A 19,155-nucleotide genomic window follows, 5' to 3' on the forward strand; every position below is an offset into this window, starting at 1 on the left:
GTGTGTGTGTGTGTGTGTGTGTGTGTGTGTGTGTGTGTATAGAACTTAAAGGCAAATCACTACATTATTTACTTCAAAAAAAATTTAGGTGAAATGAATGAGTTGGATCTAGAAGTAGGTGATAAGAGGTGAACATATGGCAAGTGTTAGGTAGCACATTCTGGCTGATGGAAAAGATGTTTGGGCTCTCAGCAGATAAGAGTAGCAGGTGGGTGTCTCACAAGAAGGTGGACCATGGTGACGTGAAAAGCTATCAGGAGGTAGAAGTGGGCTGGCTGTGAGATCCAAAGTTCAAAGTCAAAACTAGTAAGAAGGCAGGTTTCCAGTCTCAGAGGAACTGAAGTGCCAGTTGGCTCAACAAAGCAGACACTCAGGCAGGGAAGATGAGGTAACTAGAAATGGAATGTAAGTAGGGCTTTGGTCAGACCAGCACATGTGGCTGTGTAGGCTGTGTGATGCACAGCTCCAGGGAATGCCATTTACTTAAACTGCAGTGTGAAGGGTACCTCCCAAATTTGTCCAAGGCAAGAAGCCCATTCAGTTCTAAGATTTACTCCAAAATCAGAGTAGATCAGCAACAGAATTGAAAAGCCTGTCAATTATCATCATAATCGTCCCCACTACCAATACCACAACCATGGTAACTGACATAATCACAATTCAGTGTGCTTTACAGAACACATTCACTGATACCAGAAAGAATCAAATGAGGTATCCAGGTCAGGTATTACAATTACCATTAAAATGAAGAAACAAAGACTCAGAAATGTTCATTGATTTTCCCCACAATCTCAAAGGCAGTCTGTAGTAGAATAGGCACATGAACCCGGCATGTCTACTTCCAAAACCATTCTGTTACCACTGCCTGAAGCTGTTCACATTAGGGAGGAGAATTGGTCCCCAACATTAAGATTGGACTGACATTGGGGCCTGCTGAGCAATGAGCCAAACAGGTCATTAGTATATTGTAATTCTATCTTAAGAAATATAGTTTCTTGTTTTTTTCATGTTCAATGGATAAACATTTTCTCCCTGTAAGGAGAGTTCTTGCTGTATAGTATTCAGACTCAACTTGTCCACACTGATTGCTATTTTGGTGTAGTGACTATTTGTTTAGACAGAATATGTTACAGAAAAGATTTGTGGCAGCTTGCAAAAACATGCATAATACAAAATATAATTGAATAAAAGGTAAGGAAATAAAAAAATTAAATTAGAGGAAAAATGAGTGAAGAAAAGAAAACATCCAGCCAAGAATGAGGTTAGTTCACAAAATAAATAAGGCACTCAGTAAAGGTCTCTGTATTTGTTAGACCTAAACCACAATTTTGGCCCTCAGCTTTTTAGCAGTCAAAGGAAAGAAAATAATCATGATTCTCAGTGTTTAAAAGATATAATCATCAGCCAACCAATGGCTTAGGAGAAATACAAGTATTTTTGGTACTGAGGCCAGAAAGATACATTTTTCATTGTTCCATATAATGCTAATAATAACAGTCAATTTTTATAAGGATCTCAGTGTGTGTCAAGGGTGCTTTCAATACCTTGTCTCGTTCAATTCCCACAATTCCATAGGATGGGTATTATGAGTATCCTTTTTTTTTTTTTTTTTATAAACAAGGAAACTGAAATACAGGATGCTAACTTAATCATTAAAGGAAACACAATCAATTAGTAAATGCCTAATTTGGGATCCTAACACAGTTCTGCTGACTCCAAAGTTATTCTTCTACCACACAGCTTCTAATTATACCTTGATTTACTCTCCAAGTATCTCTGAATATCTAATAGAATCCTGCAATATCCAGTATAAGGTAGTCCCCACTCTTTTCTCCCTGCCACATGGCTTTGTTCTGTTTTCTTCATTGCACTTAGCATTATCCGAAATTATCATGTTCATTTGTTTGTTTTGTTGTTTGTCTTTCTTCAATTAGAACATAAACTACACAGCTGCAATGATCTTGTTTATCTTGTTCTCTATTGTATCCCTAGAGTCTATTGTACTGCTTAGAATTCAGTAGAAATTCAATATTTTTTTTGAATGAATGAATGTTTCAAGGAGCAAGAATTCAATGACCATTCAAAATCTTTACACATCTGTGAAGTCCATTGTCCTTACTTATTTCTAGTTCCTTACAGATATTACTTACAGATTCTCAAGTCTCCATGACTTACTTATGCTCCTCACCAGAATGTATTGTTTCCTTTAACTTGGCTATTTTTAATAATCCAGCTTGGCATAGACTTGATTTTATCAATTTGATTTTTTATTTTAAAAGTTATACTTAACATATAGATGATATCATCACTTGTAATACACGAAAAACATTTTTTAATTCATTTTCTCACACACAATGACTGCTGATTATTTAAAGCCTATATCCAAAGAGTTTGCCTAGCAGCCCATTCAAGTAGATTTTGTTATATGCTGCCTAAAATTTCCTATTTAAAAACAGACCAGCTTCAAAAAAAGAAACAGAAATGAACTTGATGGCTCAAGGCACATAGAAACAACATGTACTTGTTCAGGTTAAAAACCATAATTCTGGCTGCTATGTTCTCAGGCAGGAAAGATAAACAAATTCTTAAATAATGCAGCTTCACTAGTCAGCAATGGGAGCATGAAATAATGAGAGGAAACTTAGCTGTAGGACAGATTCCTCACCCTGGTCATCCTAATACATATTATTCTCAGTATTCTCTAAGTCCTTCAGGCTGTCTTGGAATTTGCATCAACTGGCTGTCATGTTCAGAGAGGAGGGCAAACATATCTCTCACACACAACTCTTTCCACAACTGTAGAAACTGTTTGTGAACATTTGGCCTATCCCCTCAAAAATGGGCCTTTTCATTGGAAGTTATTTGCTGCTAGCTTAGTGTTTCAGTCAGAAGCCTCAACCATGTGAAAATGTAGGCCAAACGGAAAGATATCTAAGTTGGCAATGTTCTCTTGACTTTGCTAGACTCAAAGGGTCCAAATACGTCATCTAGTAAGGAAAGAAACAACTTGAGATATGAATATTGGCTGGATTATATTTTTATCCTTCAAAAACAAAATTTAGAAAATGTCTTAAGTGAAGATTCTGACCAATCTTCTTTATGAAAGGACAATGATAAATAGCTATGGTGACAACATGCATATTTGTATTTCTGAAGTCATTCTGACACAATGAACAGATTCAACAGTGAGAAGAAGCAAATCTATTTGAAATAGTTCTCTTATAATAAGCGTAAGGAAAGGATATTTTCTTTTTAATTGGAGGGTGGGGAGTTGAACATTTCCTATATTTGTTTTCTCTTCTAAAGTATTGGGTGTTTATTGTGTCACTATTGTGACACAGCCTTTGCGTTATGCTGTTGGATTTGTTGTTTAGTTTCATACTGATAACTCTATTACCAATCTTCTTCAACCTGGTTAAAGGTTTTTATTCTGTCACCCGTGGCTGGACCACTGAATCTCCTACAGCCACATCTTTCTTTCCAAACTCCAAGAAGCAAATGGAAATCTAATCCTGTGCAAGAGAAAGTGAAGAGATCTCCAAATCTAGAAGCTTGATCATTAAATATGTACACTGGCTTAGCCCTGGAGGTATTTCCTTTTGGAACTATTGCTTGTTATTGCTGATTCCAAGATTCTTTGCACCCCATCACTAGCTATGATAAATAGGAGGAGTGATGGTCAGAATCTGTATCCTAAGTCACTGCCGTGACTGCTACCCAGCCCCTGGGTTCCCAGAGGATATAGAACACCAAGAACACTCTAGACTAAAACATCATAGGAGAGCCACCCTTATCATACTAAACACTTTGGAGAAAAGTGAGAAACAAGAAATAAGAGTCAAGCAGGCCAGTACTGCAAGACCCAAGAGTTTGCCTCTGTGTCTACATTTATTTATAAACACTTTATTCTCCCATATTCTATTCTTTCCCTCTGTCTGCATTCTCTCATCCACTCATACAGGGTTAACTGCCATGTGTGGGTCTGTGAATATCTCCCAGGTCTAAAGCTTTGACTGTGACCTGTCTGAACTCTAGACTCACATTCCAATTGTAGACTAGCACTGTGAGTTAAGCTTCTTAACTTTGCCCAGGGAGAGAACCTTCTAGGTACTTTTAGCTTTTGTATTTTTCCTAAAGCAAGAGAAAGAAACACGTTGTTTCTACCACCTGAGTCATAGGGATCACAGTGAGAAAACAAAAGCATTTTGCTAAGTGGTGCCAATCCCATCACTCAGGAGCAGGGCCAAATGCCCAGAAAGCCCAGTATAATTAGCCATTAGCAGTGAGATTTTTAACTGAACTACTGAACAGTAACAAGATAGTAAGCATGATTTACAGGCATTTATGATTACAGATAAGTAGACAAAGAAGGAAAAAAAGAAATGGGGACAAAGTCATTAACAAAAGACACACAGGAGAATGGTTCTTAACAACTGGAAAACCAAAGGCAATTTTAGAGAGAACTGAAAGCTCCAAGTAAATATTTGCTCCAAAGAAAACATACTATTTTTGTTTATCTGCAGATCCCATTTTTCGACATTATTGTGGAAATTTTGGATTAAAAAAGGTTTTTCGCCAGGCGCGGTGGTTCATGCCTGTAGTCCCAGCACTTTGGGAGGCCAAGGTGGGCGGATCACGAGGTCAGGAGATCAAGACCATCCTGGCTAACATGGTGAAACTCCATCTCTACTAAACAAAAATAATAATAAAAATAAATAAATAAATAAGCTGGGCGTGGTGGCAGGTGCCTGTAGTCCCAGCTACTCAGGAGGCTGAGGCCGGGGAATGGCGTGAACCCAGGAGGTGGAGCTTGTAGCAAGCTGAGATCCCGCCACTACACTCCAGCCTGGGCAACAGAGCAAGACTCTGTCTCAAAAAAAAAAAAAAAAAAAGTTTTTTCTGGCTCCAACATAAAGAGGAACAGCACTGTCCTTCTTCTAAGGTAAGTTCTGAAATAGAATGTTTTGTATCTTCTAATCAGAACATTCTCTTTTTTAATTCTGTTTACTCCTTTGGCTATTTTAAATATTTCACCTTACTGAAGAATTAAGGTCTAAGATCTATGAAATGCACATAATTTGCCTAAATGAAAAAAATTAGATCCTATACTGCAATTATATAAAGAGTTTATAAAGAAAGTAGCTTTCCCTGAGATAAGCTCACCAAATTCTCTCAGTAATATTAATTGGGCAGTTGCTTCGAAAATAATACTATATTTGATATAGTCATCATCATTTATGTCTCCTTCTCAGGATGAGTAGCCTTAAATCAATGACTGTGTTGGGACTATAAGTCAATCTATAAAACTGTGACAGCTACTATACAATGAAATTTTTAGCAGCTGTTGAAAGTGATGCTGTACAAAGAGAATGACTTGGAAAGCCATCCATAATGTAAACATATAAACTAAGTAAAAAATTATAAAGCACATATATGCAGATTTCATACTTTTGTAAAAAATATATGCATACCTGTACATAGAAAAGAATATATAGAGAGAGCAAGATTACCTTGGTTATCTAACAGTTAAGGATGGTTTTTCGTTTTGTTTTTTGAGATGGAGTCTCGTTCTATTGCCCAGGCTGGAATGCGGTGGTGTGATCTCCGCTCACTGCAAGCTATACCTCCTGGGTTCATGCTGTTCTCCTGCCTCAGCCTCCTGAGTAGCTGGGACTACAGGCACCCACCACCACACCCGGCTAATTTTTTGTATTTTTAGTAGAGACGGGGTTTCACCGTGTTAGACAGGATGGTCCCAATCTCCTGACCTCGTGATCCGCCCACCTCGGCCTCCCAAGGTGTTGGGATTACAGGTATGAGCTACCCCACCTGGCTGGTTAAGGATGGTTTTTATTTCCCCTTTTCCTTATCTAAAGTTTCTAAATATTCCACAACTGCATGAAAATGTGTAATTTTTTGAATCAGAACAAAAATATTACTAAGTTATTCCCTGCCCGTTCATTGCACCTGGAGAGCAGGGCCTATCTTTAGTACTGACAATCAATTAAACTAGCTCTATTCGTCCTTAATATTAGGACGAATCTTAAGACTTGATTCGTCCTAATATTGAGTGTATATGATCCCAAACAAGCAGACGCACTGAGTGGTCCAGGGTTGTAACCTAACACAGACATTGCTAAGGCTTAGCCTCTAGCTTTTCCAGACTGCATTCCAGCATCTTCCTTGCTGCTTTAATAGCTAGAAATGGTGAAAAGCAACAGATGGTGACAGTTATGACTGTCAGGATGCCAAGCTCAAGAACGGAATTTCTACTTCAAGAGTATTGTGCAAGGATACAGTAATAGCTGGGGAAATCTAAGCATGAAACTTTCTGCAATGCAAGTCTGGCGATTATATAAGAAGGTGATTATATAAGGTCTTACAATTTAATAGGAAGCATTAACATTAGGTTAAGAGAAGAACAAAAGTTCAACCAAACTTCTGGAGTAGATCATTGAATTTCTTTTTCTAGACTTTCTTAAAAATAAAATCTAACTGGAAGCTGTATTTTATTTTTTATTAGTATCTGTGAAATGGCTACTGTGGATCCTTTAAGTCAAGTCAAATGATTTTGAATCCTGGAAATAAATTAAGCAATCATCAATATTCATTGACTAGCTATTTTGCATTTGCTATTGAAAGGTTACAGATGCAAAACAAGTATATTTTTAATGGAATTTCCACTCTAGGTGGGGAGATAAAATGTAAAACAAGATCATATGATAATAGGTAATTAAGTGTTAAAATTATGTACTAAATCATATTTTCTTGATAACGAGAGGTACTATTTAATTACAAGCTTTTGAATTGTGTTTCTTTTGGCATCAACTCATTCTTTCTCAAGTAAATAGTTATGAGCCCCTATATCATTGTGGTCACTGGAAATATAGCAGGAACAAAATAGAAAAATCTCAACCTTGTGGAACATACATTATAACTGGGGAAGAAAGAGACATAAAAGGTATTAGCTAGAAGTGCTTCATAAGGACGACGAAGAAAAATAATGCAGGCAGGTGGACATAAATGTCTTTGGAAGCTGTAGTTTTAAACAGTGTCACTCTGGCTAGGTGTAAAACAGCTCCCTCCTCCTTTCAGTGATGGCATATGTTCCCAATGCTTATTTTCTTTTTGGTTTTACATTTCTACTTTTGAAATTTGTTCCTGAAAACTATCCAAGCTGTCTGTTAAAAATTCAAGTAGGGGTCAGGCACGGTGTCTCATGCCTGTAATCCCAGCACTTTGGGAGGCCGGGGCAGGTAGATCACTTGAGGTCAGGGGTATGAGACCAGCTGGGCCAACATGGTGAAACCCCATCTCTACTAAAAAGACAAAAAATTTAGCTGGGCATGGTGGTGCATGCCTGTAGTCCCAGCTACTCGAGAGGCTGAGGCAGGAGAATCGCTTGAACCCAGGAGGTGAAGGTCGCAGTGAGCCGAGATTGCACCACTGCACTGCAGCTTGGGCAACAGAGCAAGACTGTCAAAAAAAAAAATTAAGTAATAAGGTGAAGAAAAAAGTAGGAAATTTACTGCAGGTTGAGGTTAAAAAATGCAATAAAAAAATCATTCATCATCTCAGTGTCTAAAACAACTGCATTCTATTATTTGACATTTATTAATTTAAAAATAATTAATGAGCCTTCATTATGTGCTAGACACAAGATTTACAGGAAGTGTGTTATTCTAGGTAGAACAGCAAGGGTAAAATTCCTGATTCAGGCAGGTATAGGCTCGCTGTCGTGAGGAAGAGAGAAGGCCAGAGCAGTTTGCAAGGAGTCAAGGAGAGGTGGAGTGGTGGGAGATGGACTCAGAGACACAAGGATAGGCCAGGTTGTGTGCTATGCTTCCTAAACCTCTGAAAACCCAAGTATCCTCCAGAATGCTTCCTGAAGGCATTGATTCCTGGGATCCATCCCAGAACTATGGAATCAGAATCCTTAGGCAAGAGTTCTGGGGATCTTGGATCCCAGGTGATGTAGGATGTAGGACATGGGAAAATGTTTGAATTTTAGTTCAATGGCAATGAAAAGGCAGTCATGAATGTGTGTGTATGTGTGTGTGTGTGTGTGTGTGTGTGTGTGTGTGTGTGTGTGTGTGTGTGGTGTGATATGATCTGATTCAAACTTTCTGCAGATCACCATAACAAAAATGGGAAAGAATGGATAGTGACCAGTTTGCAGCATGTTCCAATAATTTATAAGGGAAAGAAAAGCAAAGAATCAAACAGAGATAATAGTTTTGTTGTTGCCATAGACTTGCCGTAACAATTACATGAGATAATACTTGCATAGTTCTTAGTATACTATCAATGTTTTACGCTTAGCAAAAAATAATTTACTTATCACTATCATGATTTTTTTTTTTTTTTTTGCCAAAAAGCTATTCAGTTGTGTCAATCTCACATAGTCAGTAATCTTTTCCCACTCACTTGTGAGGCCTCCCTTATCATTCTTTAATTTCTCATTTGGACTCAGATTGCTCTATGATTTCTCCTTTTCCATTTGTAAATTTCCATGCATGTATTTTCAATAGTTGTTGTTTAACCAATCTCCTTGTATTGCAAGTTTTAAAATCAGATTTATTATCTTAGGGCTTTATATGCATCCATCTAGGAACTTGGTACAGGTGTTCTGGGACTGTATTGAAGCACATCTGAGTCACACCTCACATTATAGTAGACTTGTGCGTTTCACCAATTTAGTATTTTGGACTTGGTATTACATTTACTATTTTGATCCCATATGCCCTTAACACATACTAATTCAAAAAATTTCCCAAAGCCTGTGTTTGAACCATGCTTTCTGTGAGTTTGTCCACCATGAGCAAGTCACTTAGCTCAAGAATAAGCCTAGACATCTGATTCTCCATAGCTCAGCACAGACCTCTTGTCCCTACTATAAGTCATCACTGTCAAGAAGTATACAGGCTACTGTAGTTTTTCACAAATTTGAGACTTTTCAGGGTCAAAATATAATGAACCCAATAGGTTGTATTAAAGCATAGTCCTCATTGGCAAACAATCTGAATTTTAACACATATCCCAGGGATCTTAACTTTCTCGTGTGTCAGGAGAAATGTTAACTGTTGATTGAATCATATCTAAAGCTAAATATACAAAAGTGTTGGTACTTGAACCACTAAATTTTCTCCAGTTTGGGTTGGATTTGTCATCACTTGCGACAAAGTATTCCTCACCAATACATCTTCCATGACATGGCTGAATTCTGTTGATATGTACACAGACTAAGCCCATCCTTTGGGTATTCTACTCTACAAATATAAAATTATAATTAAACCAATTTGTCTATTGAAAAAGTGTCCAACAGTTATTTATTCACATCACACAGTAAATGCTACAAAATTTATTTACTGTGGCAAAGCAATGAGACAGCTGGACTTTCAAAGCCCTTCAAATAATGTCTAGAGATTATTACTTTACCTATAAGATGAATCTCAAAAGGTAGTCAACAGAAGAACAAAGCTGAGGTATGCCATAAACCCGAGTTTAGAATGTAATTAAAACCCATAGATATCACAAGTTTTTGGCTTTAATAGCTTTCTAAGTCAAATACCTGATAAAAAGTATTTGCAAAGAATATTCTGTGTCACAGAAACAATAGAATGTCTGTCTATGCGTTGATCTGGGTGAGTGGTGAGGAAGACAAGTTTTAGGATCCTAGGATCTCAAGGAGAGGATCACAAGCCCCTGGAAACTCACCACCCTCTTCCTATGTGCTCACAGAATGCTTCCCGCGTCCCTAAAAGCTGCCACTGTATCCTCTCCTCCCTTCTCCCTCCCTTCTTTTTCCCTTAGCTCCTTGACTCCTTTTCTTCCCCTGCTGCTGCTTCTCCTCTTTCTTCTCCTCCATCTTCTTCTCATTTCCTTTATTTTTCTTTCCCACAAGTCCATCTAACAGAGTAGATCATAATCTTCCCATTTCCATGCCCTTTCGCTGATGTCAAAAATCACCCCTTATATTCCCAAGCCTTACTAGTCCCCAGTTTGCTCTGATTCTGGCCAGGCTAGAACACTCTTCACTCAGCAGCCTATGCTGAACTGAAATGGCCTGTAGTTGCTACCATTCCACCACTTTCACTTGCACCTCTGGGTTTCCTCCTTCCTGGTGTTGTGGCCTTGTGTCTTGACAAATATCCTGGGGATCCAGTGACAAGAGCTACGGATTTTACAGCACACTTTTATCTAAAGCCGTATTTTTTTCCTCTTACCATAGCACTGACCTTGAGGCATTCATATTCTCTCTACATTGTACCTGCACAGAAATCCTAATAACAGCTTAATTGAGTTTCCGGAACATAGTTAGCATTATTTGGGATGAACATTCTAATTGTGCTGTACTCTCCTTGTAACAAATAAACTATAAATTTTCCTGATTACTAATAAAAAGAAGAAAGAGGAAAAAATTCATTTGTGGACAAATGCTCTTATGAAATGCTTTGTGGTGGCAATTGGGAATCAGGAAGAGAGGAGAGACACATGTAACTTTCATGTCCTTTTTAAATGTAGCATTCTAAAACTCACTGTCAATGATATTTGAAACAAGAAAGAGAAAAAGTATTGGAGGAGGGATGCTTGGTCCTTCCTTCTGAGCTAGGAAGTCTTAGAAGTTACATATAAATTTTAGAGGTTGAGTGTAGCTTTTTACCCTGGCTGGAAAAAAAAGATGTCCACAATTTCTCCAGCTCAAGATACTGACAGTCATGAACACAGTTTATTTGAGTATAAATTCAGTCTCAAAATAATTCTTAGTACCACTACAATGTCCCTCAAACAAGGTCTGCATTGATATATATGTTTCATACACATGTACACACGATATGCACAAATACATCAATTATTCCGTTAAAGTCATTATGCTGCCCCAGAATACATTCCTCGCTTCCTGTATGCCCCATCCATATATCCATTTTCTGTATGGAATGCATCTTCCAATCAGCTGATATTTAATTGCATCACCCCTTTGCTTTCTGAGGAAGCTAAACATTATTGATTTATTTAAAAAATAACCCTGCCTCCCCGGTTTTGCTGCTAAATCATCATGTACATAAGTAATAAGTGGATTACAGGAAACATTAGAACTGGAAATTGGTGTTGCCAGCTACCAAAGCCACAGCATGGTTAGAGGCTAGATCAAAAGAGGCTAGGGAAAGTTAATGTAGCAAAATTGCCTATTGCCTCTATGTAATCACCACCCAAAAGAAAAAGCACAGCTTCTTCATGAATCTCCAAACCACAAATAAGCTGAAAGTGAAATGACCTGCCAGAATTCCTCATCGATGCCTTTTATTGTCCATAATATCAAATTAACTCGACAGTACATGACATTACAAGATAGAACAAGCCTCTTGAACTGTAATTCACAGTGACTTTAAGAGTTGATGACTATGGGTATATGATGGTCACTAGAGGAAACATCTCCCATGAGCCCTAGCATTAACAGGAGCATCTCCAGATACAGAGACATCATTGACATCATTTATCTTCACTGAATAAACACAGTACATGACTTTCACCTTCAGAACATCTGCTACTCATGTAAATGCAGAAAACTTGTTCAAGTATTTCAGGATGCCAAGTGACCCACATATTTTCTCTTAACAAGAGTTCATCTTGTGTTCTTAGCTTGTGATTTTTATTGAATTATTGATATTTCCCTTCAGACATTTTCCAAGCAAAACAAGAAACTGTATTTCATTTGTCTCTATTTCCAGATATCCCAAGGGGAACCTAGATCATAATAAATACTCAGTGTATGCTAGTTGAAAACATCGATGAATGGAACTTTGATTCTCAATACTAAGTATACTGTATGTAGTAGGTTAAAAAAAAATAAAGAAAAAAAAGAAGCTTGTTAAATTTAATTACATTTGGTGCACAGAGAAGTTGCCAAAATGCAAACATGGTTTCACTGAATTATCTTGGCCTCACAAATCAACTCATTTGATTATATTTTGGAGCAGAGATGCAATAACAACCATTTAACTACTGATTTATAGTTTCAGTGTGGATCCTCCTATTATGGTGATAAACCAGAGAGTAACTATAGTCCAAATAGGGTGCCAACCTCAGCATGTATTTCAACTATGATGCCTCCACAATTTGGGAACCTCTAATCTGGGTTATACAAGCAAGGGAACTTTAAGAACATAAGCAGTGGGATCACTTTATCACTTTGATTAATAAAGAATGGTGCTTTATATATGCTCAGAAATATTATCTATCAACTACTCCCAACGCATTTTATTTGCTCCAGTGACAGAAAACTACTCTCCCTCTACCACACCTCTCCCTTTCAGTTGCCTCATTTATTGGCATTTGAGTCCAGTGACCAGAGGATCTTCAATAAGTACTATTTATTTACACAGGCTGAGACTAAGGCCTATCTGCTTAAAACAGATTCTCACAGAAGGCAGGAGGCTCAGTTTAAGATATATTCAACTATAATATAAGGCCTTCCTAAAGTAATCTTTTATTCAAATATTTATTAAGCATCTACCATGTACCATGCATTCTGCTATGAGCAGAGGATACAGGCAAGTTTTCTGATTTCATAAGAGGAAGAAAACAGACAATAGTCCAAGTAACAAATTAGAAGTACCACAGAATAACTGCTGTGGTACATACCCACTGGGATTCATTGACAACTATTCACAATCAGTGTTTTTCTTTTCTCAAGTATCAATGACAGGAAAGCATCAACATCAGCCTCAGCATCAGTTTAACATACTACTTACCACCACAATTACATTTGCTGCTGGGATTGGAAGATTTTCCACTTCAAGATCTTGACCGTCCATGGCCAGTAGATTGACAGACGGGTCATATGCAGGTCTAGGAAATGCTGAATTGACAATCTGGTGGCGTTTGCTTACTTGAGCTTCGGAAGAAGAACGGTAGCTATGTCTATAGATTTTTTGTGGGGCGATATCCAGGCTCTTCTCAATGTCTTGTGAATGCTGATAAACGAATACCGGCTTCCCACTCTTCTTCTGATTAATTGCCAAAAAATGATCATTGTTTCCTGAAAAGCACCCTGAAAGAGGGAAGAAGCAGAAACAATATCAGAGACCCTATTCAGTAAGAGAAGGAGATATATCTGATGAAGAGACTTACCCTTTCTTGAGAGGCTTTAAGACTTGTGAAGGATTTAGGTTAGTCTCCATCGTTCTTTCTCTGCTTCATGATTCTTAACAAATAGAATACACCTGGTGGTATGAAGGCCTCTCAAAGACTTTAGGTGGATAGAAGTGGGTGTACTTTGAAAAAGTCCTATTTTTCAGATATTCTGATGCCACTTTTACCAAGAAATTTCCTCCTTTGTCTACACCCATAGTTTCAATACCTAGTTGGGCTTCTATTCCTGGATGTCATATCTGCTGCTGAAATTATAAATATTTTTAACATATTTAAGCTTTCTTTAAATATAAGCATTTCCTACAATTCTTATTTCATCCTTATTGCTTGTATTACAATGAACAGTTTTCTTCACGCTTACAGAATATTTAAGCTGAGGGAAGAAATCTGAGTGTACTTATTGTGGTACCAGCTTTCAGTAGTCCAAACAATATCCATCCTCTCCTTACTTAGGTAAGTAATATGGCCATCTAGATAGAGACTACATTTCTCTCAGTCTTCCCTGCAATTAAGCATTGCCATTTGATCAAGTTATAGCTATTGGAATGTGAGTAAACAGACGTTAGCAGAGATATGATATGGCCTTCCTTTCTACATTTCCTCCTTTGTGCTGGCTGAAATGCAGATGGTCTGGTAGGAGTATGAGGTAGAAACCATGTGTCAAAGATGGTAGAGCACTAAGACAAAAGATTCTGATCCCTGACGAAAGTGAAACTACCATATCAACCTCACAGTTCCCACTCAGACGACTAGAGGAGAGAAAAACAATTTTCTATTGTTTTACCTGCTATTATTTTAAGTATCTTTGTTACAGCAATTGAATTTATTTAGTAACAAATACATTCATCTTTATTTCTTCTGTTAGATAAATATTCATTGCATATTTATGCCATGGTTTCTCCTGTTTGCTACTGGCCACGGGAGGAAATAGATAATACATATGAATCAAGAAGAATATTACTAGGTCAAATACCAATTAGAAAAGCAAACATGAGATCTGTTATATAACATAGTGCCTAGCAATGGTACCCCAGATTTTCCCTGGGTACCAATGCCTATGGTAACAAGTGCTGTCTTTTTACCAGAATTCTTCTCCAATCTTCTACTATTTTTATCTTTTACTTCCCAAATCATCCAAGGGTCTGCTCTTTGTTTTGTTTTGTTTTTCTTGCAAATTTCAGCTATTTACATGCCCAAATTCAATAGCATTATCATGGCAGATCTAGTCCTCATGCTACTGGGCATTGTAAATTTCTCTATTTTCTCTTAGGTGAGAAACCCAAGTTCATTTATGCATACAATATACCTTTTCCAAAGCACAGAATCATCCCTAAATGTGTGATATTGGAAAAGTAAACTAGGATGAAAATAGTATGTTATTTTATTTCTTAACCCCAAAGGAATAACTTCATTGTAGTGATATCAGATAGTTTCTCAGAGGGAAAGAAGAAAATTACTCCCCTTTCAGAAATGTAGACACTCTTCTAGGACACTACAATATTACTTAGTAAATTACTTTTTAGTAAAATACTAAACATACACCTTGTGGTCAGAAAGCTTATATACATCTAAAACATTTAGCACCATTTTCCATGAATAAAACAGTGATAAGAATAACAACATTGAGGTATCCGGTTCTGAATTCCATTATACTACATATATTCTTAACGATAGTTTCATTTCCAAATCCAAGGAACCCATTTAATATGGAGAAATAAAATTCACAATTATTTAAAGGTCATCAATTGTCCAATCATCATCTTTGGCAAACTATGGGTGGCTTGATTGTTTAAAAAAGTTATGGTCGATTTAGCATGCTCAGAACTGAAGACATGATGATTAGTTTCCATTACTATTTCAGGATCCACATAAAATATAATTCAAGTGGTCTAAAAAGATAAAGCTACTGGTAACAGCAGATGATTCTCATACTATCTATTATATCATGGAATAAAGCACTTGGGCTAAAAAAATAACTTATCTTTATAATCTCACATGAAAGTTGAAGGGATATTGGTGAAACAGAGTTGCTGAAGATGGAAGACGTATATGTTGGTCACACAAGACTTGATGGAAAGCAAAGGCTGTAAAAACTAGCAATTCCTCTACTCTGGATTCTCTATAAATGGTAAATAAAAAAGAAAAAAGCAGCTTAGAAGACTGGAGAAAGTAGATATCTGAAAAGAGGAGAAATAACTGACAAACTGAGTCAATTACACAAATATCTTCAATTTTTTTTTATATATATTACCAATCACACCAAGTCTTTTCAGAGCCACTTTATCTAAATAGCAAAGATAAGTCCAGTTAACAAATGTGTGCTAAAATTGGCCTACCAAAAAAGGGACAAAATCTAAGTTGAAGTACAATTGAAACATAATTAAAATTTCCCAACCTTATCCACTTGTCTGTGTGAATGAACTTAGTCCTGCCTTGTTCTTGAGTAATGAGTTCTAAGAGAGCCACATAATATCAGGTGTCCTACCACAATCATCAGATAAGAAAAAACATTTCATAGTGCTGTCCTTAGATTCTCTGCATCGGAGCTACCTGGGACATGATGATGCAGTTTTTCAGAACCCAGCCTAGAACTACCAAAGCATAATCTCTGTAGATGTAGCCTAGGAATCTAGATTTATAATAGAATACTTATATTCAAACTCTGATGTTTGAGGACCGCTGACCTAGTATCTGGAATGAGTTTTGTATTTTCCATCCTCAAATGCTACCTCTCTACTGCCTCCTTCACTTCAGCTTTATGAATATACTCAAGTAAAAATTTTGGAAAAGTGAAGATTGAGATGCCAAGTTATCTATTAGTGAAGCCATAATTCTAAAGCAGCCAACAGTCATAGCTCTTTTCCCTCTCTCTCCTATCAACACCTGCCCCTGGACTCAGATGCAGATGTAGAAGTGCAAGAAACTCACTTCAAATATAATGATATAGATACATGTAAAGTGAAAGAATGAAAAACAATATACCATGAAAACCTAATTAAAAGAAAGCTGGAGTGACTATATTAATATCAACTCAGCACAAACAAATTACCAAGGATAAAGAGGGGCATTACATAATGATGGACATATGATGCAATGTACATAAGAATACATAATATTCCTAAATATATATGCATCAAAAATGAGCTTAAAATTCATGGAGCAAAGCTGACAAAAATGAAAGGAGAAATAGGAAAATTCACAATTATCATTGGAGATTTTAACTGTTCTCTCTCAATAGTATGAGGAGACAGAAAAGGAGGAAAGGCAAGGTTGTACAAGAACAACACCATCAACCAACTGGATTTAATAGGTGTTTACAGTACACACAACCAAAAACACCAGAATACACATTCTTTTCACGTGCTCATGGGGTATTCATCAAGAAAGATCATATACTGGGCCATAAAGTAACATATTTTGAAAACTGAAATTATACAAAGTATACTCTTTGGCCATGAAGGAATTAAACTAGCAGTAACAGAAAGAAAATAAGAATATTTCCAAAATTTGGAAATTAAAAAAACACATTTCTAAATATCCATGGGCCCGGTGGTTCCAAGACGGCCAAATAGGAACAGCTCCAGGCTACAGCTCCAAGCGTGAGCGACACAGAAGACAGGTGATTTCTGCATTTGCAACTGAGGTACCAGGTTCATCTCACTGGGGTGTGTCAGACAGTGGGTGCAGGACAGTGGGTGCAGTCCACTAAGCGAGAGCTGAAGCAGGGCAAGGCATCACCTCACCCAGGAAGGGGTAAGGGAATTCCCTTTCCTAACCAAGGGAAATTGTGACACACAGCACCTGGAAAATTGGGTCACTCCCACCCTAATACTGCGCTTTACCAAGGGTCTTAGCAAATGGCACACCAGGAGATTATATCCTATGCCTAGCTCAGAGGGTCCCACATGCACAGAGCCTCCCTCATTGCTAGCACAGCAGTCTGAGATCTAACTGCAAGGTGGCAGCAAGGCTGGGGGAGGGGTGCCTGCCATTGCTGAGGCTTGAGTAGGTAAACAAAGCCACCAGGAAACTCGAACTGGGTGGAGCCCACCGCAGTTCAAGGAAGCCTGCCTGCCTCTGTAGAATCCACCTCTGGGGACAGGACATAGCCAAACAAAAGGCAACAGAAACCTCTGCAGATTTAAATGTCCCTGTCTGACAGCTTTGAAGACAGTAATGGTTCTCTCAGCACGGAGTTTGAGATCTGAGAACGGACAGATTGCCTCCTCAAGTGGGTCCCTGACCCCCAAGTAGCCTAACTGGGAGGCACCCCGCAGTAGGGGCAGACTGACACCTCACACAGCTGGGTATCCCTCTGAGATGAAACTTCCAGAGGAACGATCAGGCAGCAACATTTGCTGTCCAGCAATATTCACTCTTCTGCAGCCTCTGCTGCTGATACCCAGGCAAACGGGGTCTGGAGTGGACCTCCAGCAAACTCCAACAGACCTGCAGCTAAGGGTCCTGACTGTTAGAAGGAAAACTAACAAACAGAAAGGACATCCACACCAAAACCCCATCTGCACGTCACCATCATCAAAGACCAAAGGTAGATAAAACCACAAATATGGGGAAAAAAAAGAGCAGAAAAGCTGAAAATTCTAAAAATCAGAGTGCCTCTCCCCCTCCAAAGGAACACAGCTCCTCGCCAGCAACAGAACAAAGCTGGATGGAGAATGACTTTGACGAGTTGAGAGAAGAAGGCTTCAGACGATCCAACTTCTCCAAGCTAAAGGAGGAAGTTCAAACCCATCACAAAGAAGCTAAAAACCATGAAAAAAGATTAGATGAATGGCTAACTAGAATAACCAATGTAGAGAAGTCCTTAAATGACCTGATAGAGCTGAAAACCATGGCACGAGGACTACGTGACAAATGCACAAGCTTCAGTAACTGATTCGATCAACTGGAAGAAAGGGTATTAGTGATTCAAGATCAAATGAATGAAATGAAGCAAGAAGTTTTCAGGAAAAAACAGTAAAAAGAAACGAACAAAACCTCTAAGAAATACGGGACAATGCGAAAAGACCAAATCTACATCTGATTGGTGTACCTGAAAGTGACGGGGAGAATGGAACCAAGTTGGGAAACACTCTGCAGGATATTATCCAGGAGAACTTCCCCAACCTAGCAAGGCAGGCCAACATTCAAATTCAGGAAATACAGAGAATGCCACAAAGATACTCCTCGAGAAGAGCAACTCCAAGACACATAATTGTCAAATTCACCAAAGTCGAAATGAAGGAAAAAATGTTAAGGGCAGCCAGAGAGAAAGGTCGGGTTACCCACAAAGGGAAGCCCATCAGACTAACAGTGGATCTCTCAGCAGAAACTCTACAAGCCAGAAGAGAGTGGGGGCCAATATTCAACATTCTTAAAGAAAAGAATTTGCAACCCAGAATTTCATATCCAGCCAAACTAAGTTTCATAAGTGAAGGAGAAATAAAATCCTTTACAGACAAACAAATGCTGAGAGATTTTGTCACCATCAGGCCTGCCCTACGAGAGCTCCTGAAGGAAGCATTAAACATGGAAAGGAATAACTGGTACCAGCCACTGCAAAACATGCCAAAATGTAAAGACCATCGATGCTAGGAAGAAACTGCATCAACTAACGAGCAAAATAACCAGCTAACATCATAACGGCAGGATCAAGTTCACACATAACAATATTAACCTTAAATGTAAATGGACTAAATGCTCCAATTAAAAGACACAGACTGGCAAATTGGATAAAGAGTCAAGACCCATTAGTGTGCTGTATTTAGGAGACCCATCTCATGTGCAGAGACAAACATAGGCTCTAAATAAAGGGATGGAGGAAGATCTAACCAAGCAAATGGAAAACAAAAAAAATGCAGGGGTTGCAATCTTAGTCTCTGATAAAACAGACTTTAAGCCAACAAAGATCAAAAGAGACAAAGAAGGCCATTACATAATGGTAAAGGGATCAATTCAACAAGAAGAGCTAACTATCCTAAATATATATGCACCCAATACAGG

The 19,155-nt window shown here is 38.0% G+C and overlaps 1 protein-coding gene across 1 annotated transcript in view; it reads right to left on the reverse strand.

Moving 5' to 3' along the window:
* Positions 1-19,155, reverse strand: part of PTPRR (protein tyrosine phosphatase, receptor type, R) — a 309,826-nt gene that overhangs the window by 262,287 nt on the left and 28,384 nt on the right. The window contains exon 2 of the mRNA XM_011976642.1: positions 12,753-13,051. Within this exon, the coding sequence (XP_011832032.1) occupies positions 12,753-13,051 (299 nt within the window). The remainder of the gene's footprint in view (positions 1-12,752; positions 13,052-19,155) is intronic.

This window comes from Mandrillus leucophaeus, unplaced genomic scaffold (assembly GCF_000951045.1).
Source record: "Mandrillus leucophaeus isolate KB7577 unplaced genomic scaffold, Mleu.le_1.0 Scaffold169, whole genome shotgun sequence".
NCBI classification, from domain to species: Eukaryota; Metazoa; Chordata; class Mammalia; order Primates; family Cercopithecidae; genus Mandrillus; species Mandrillus leucophaeus.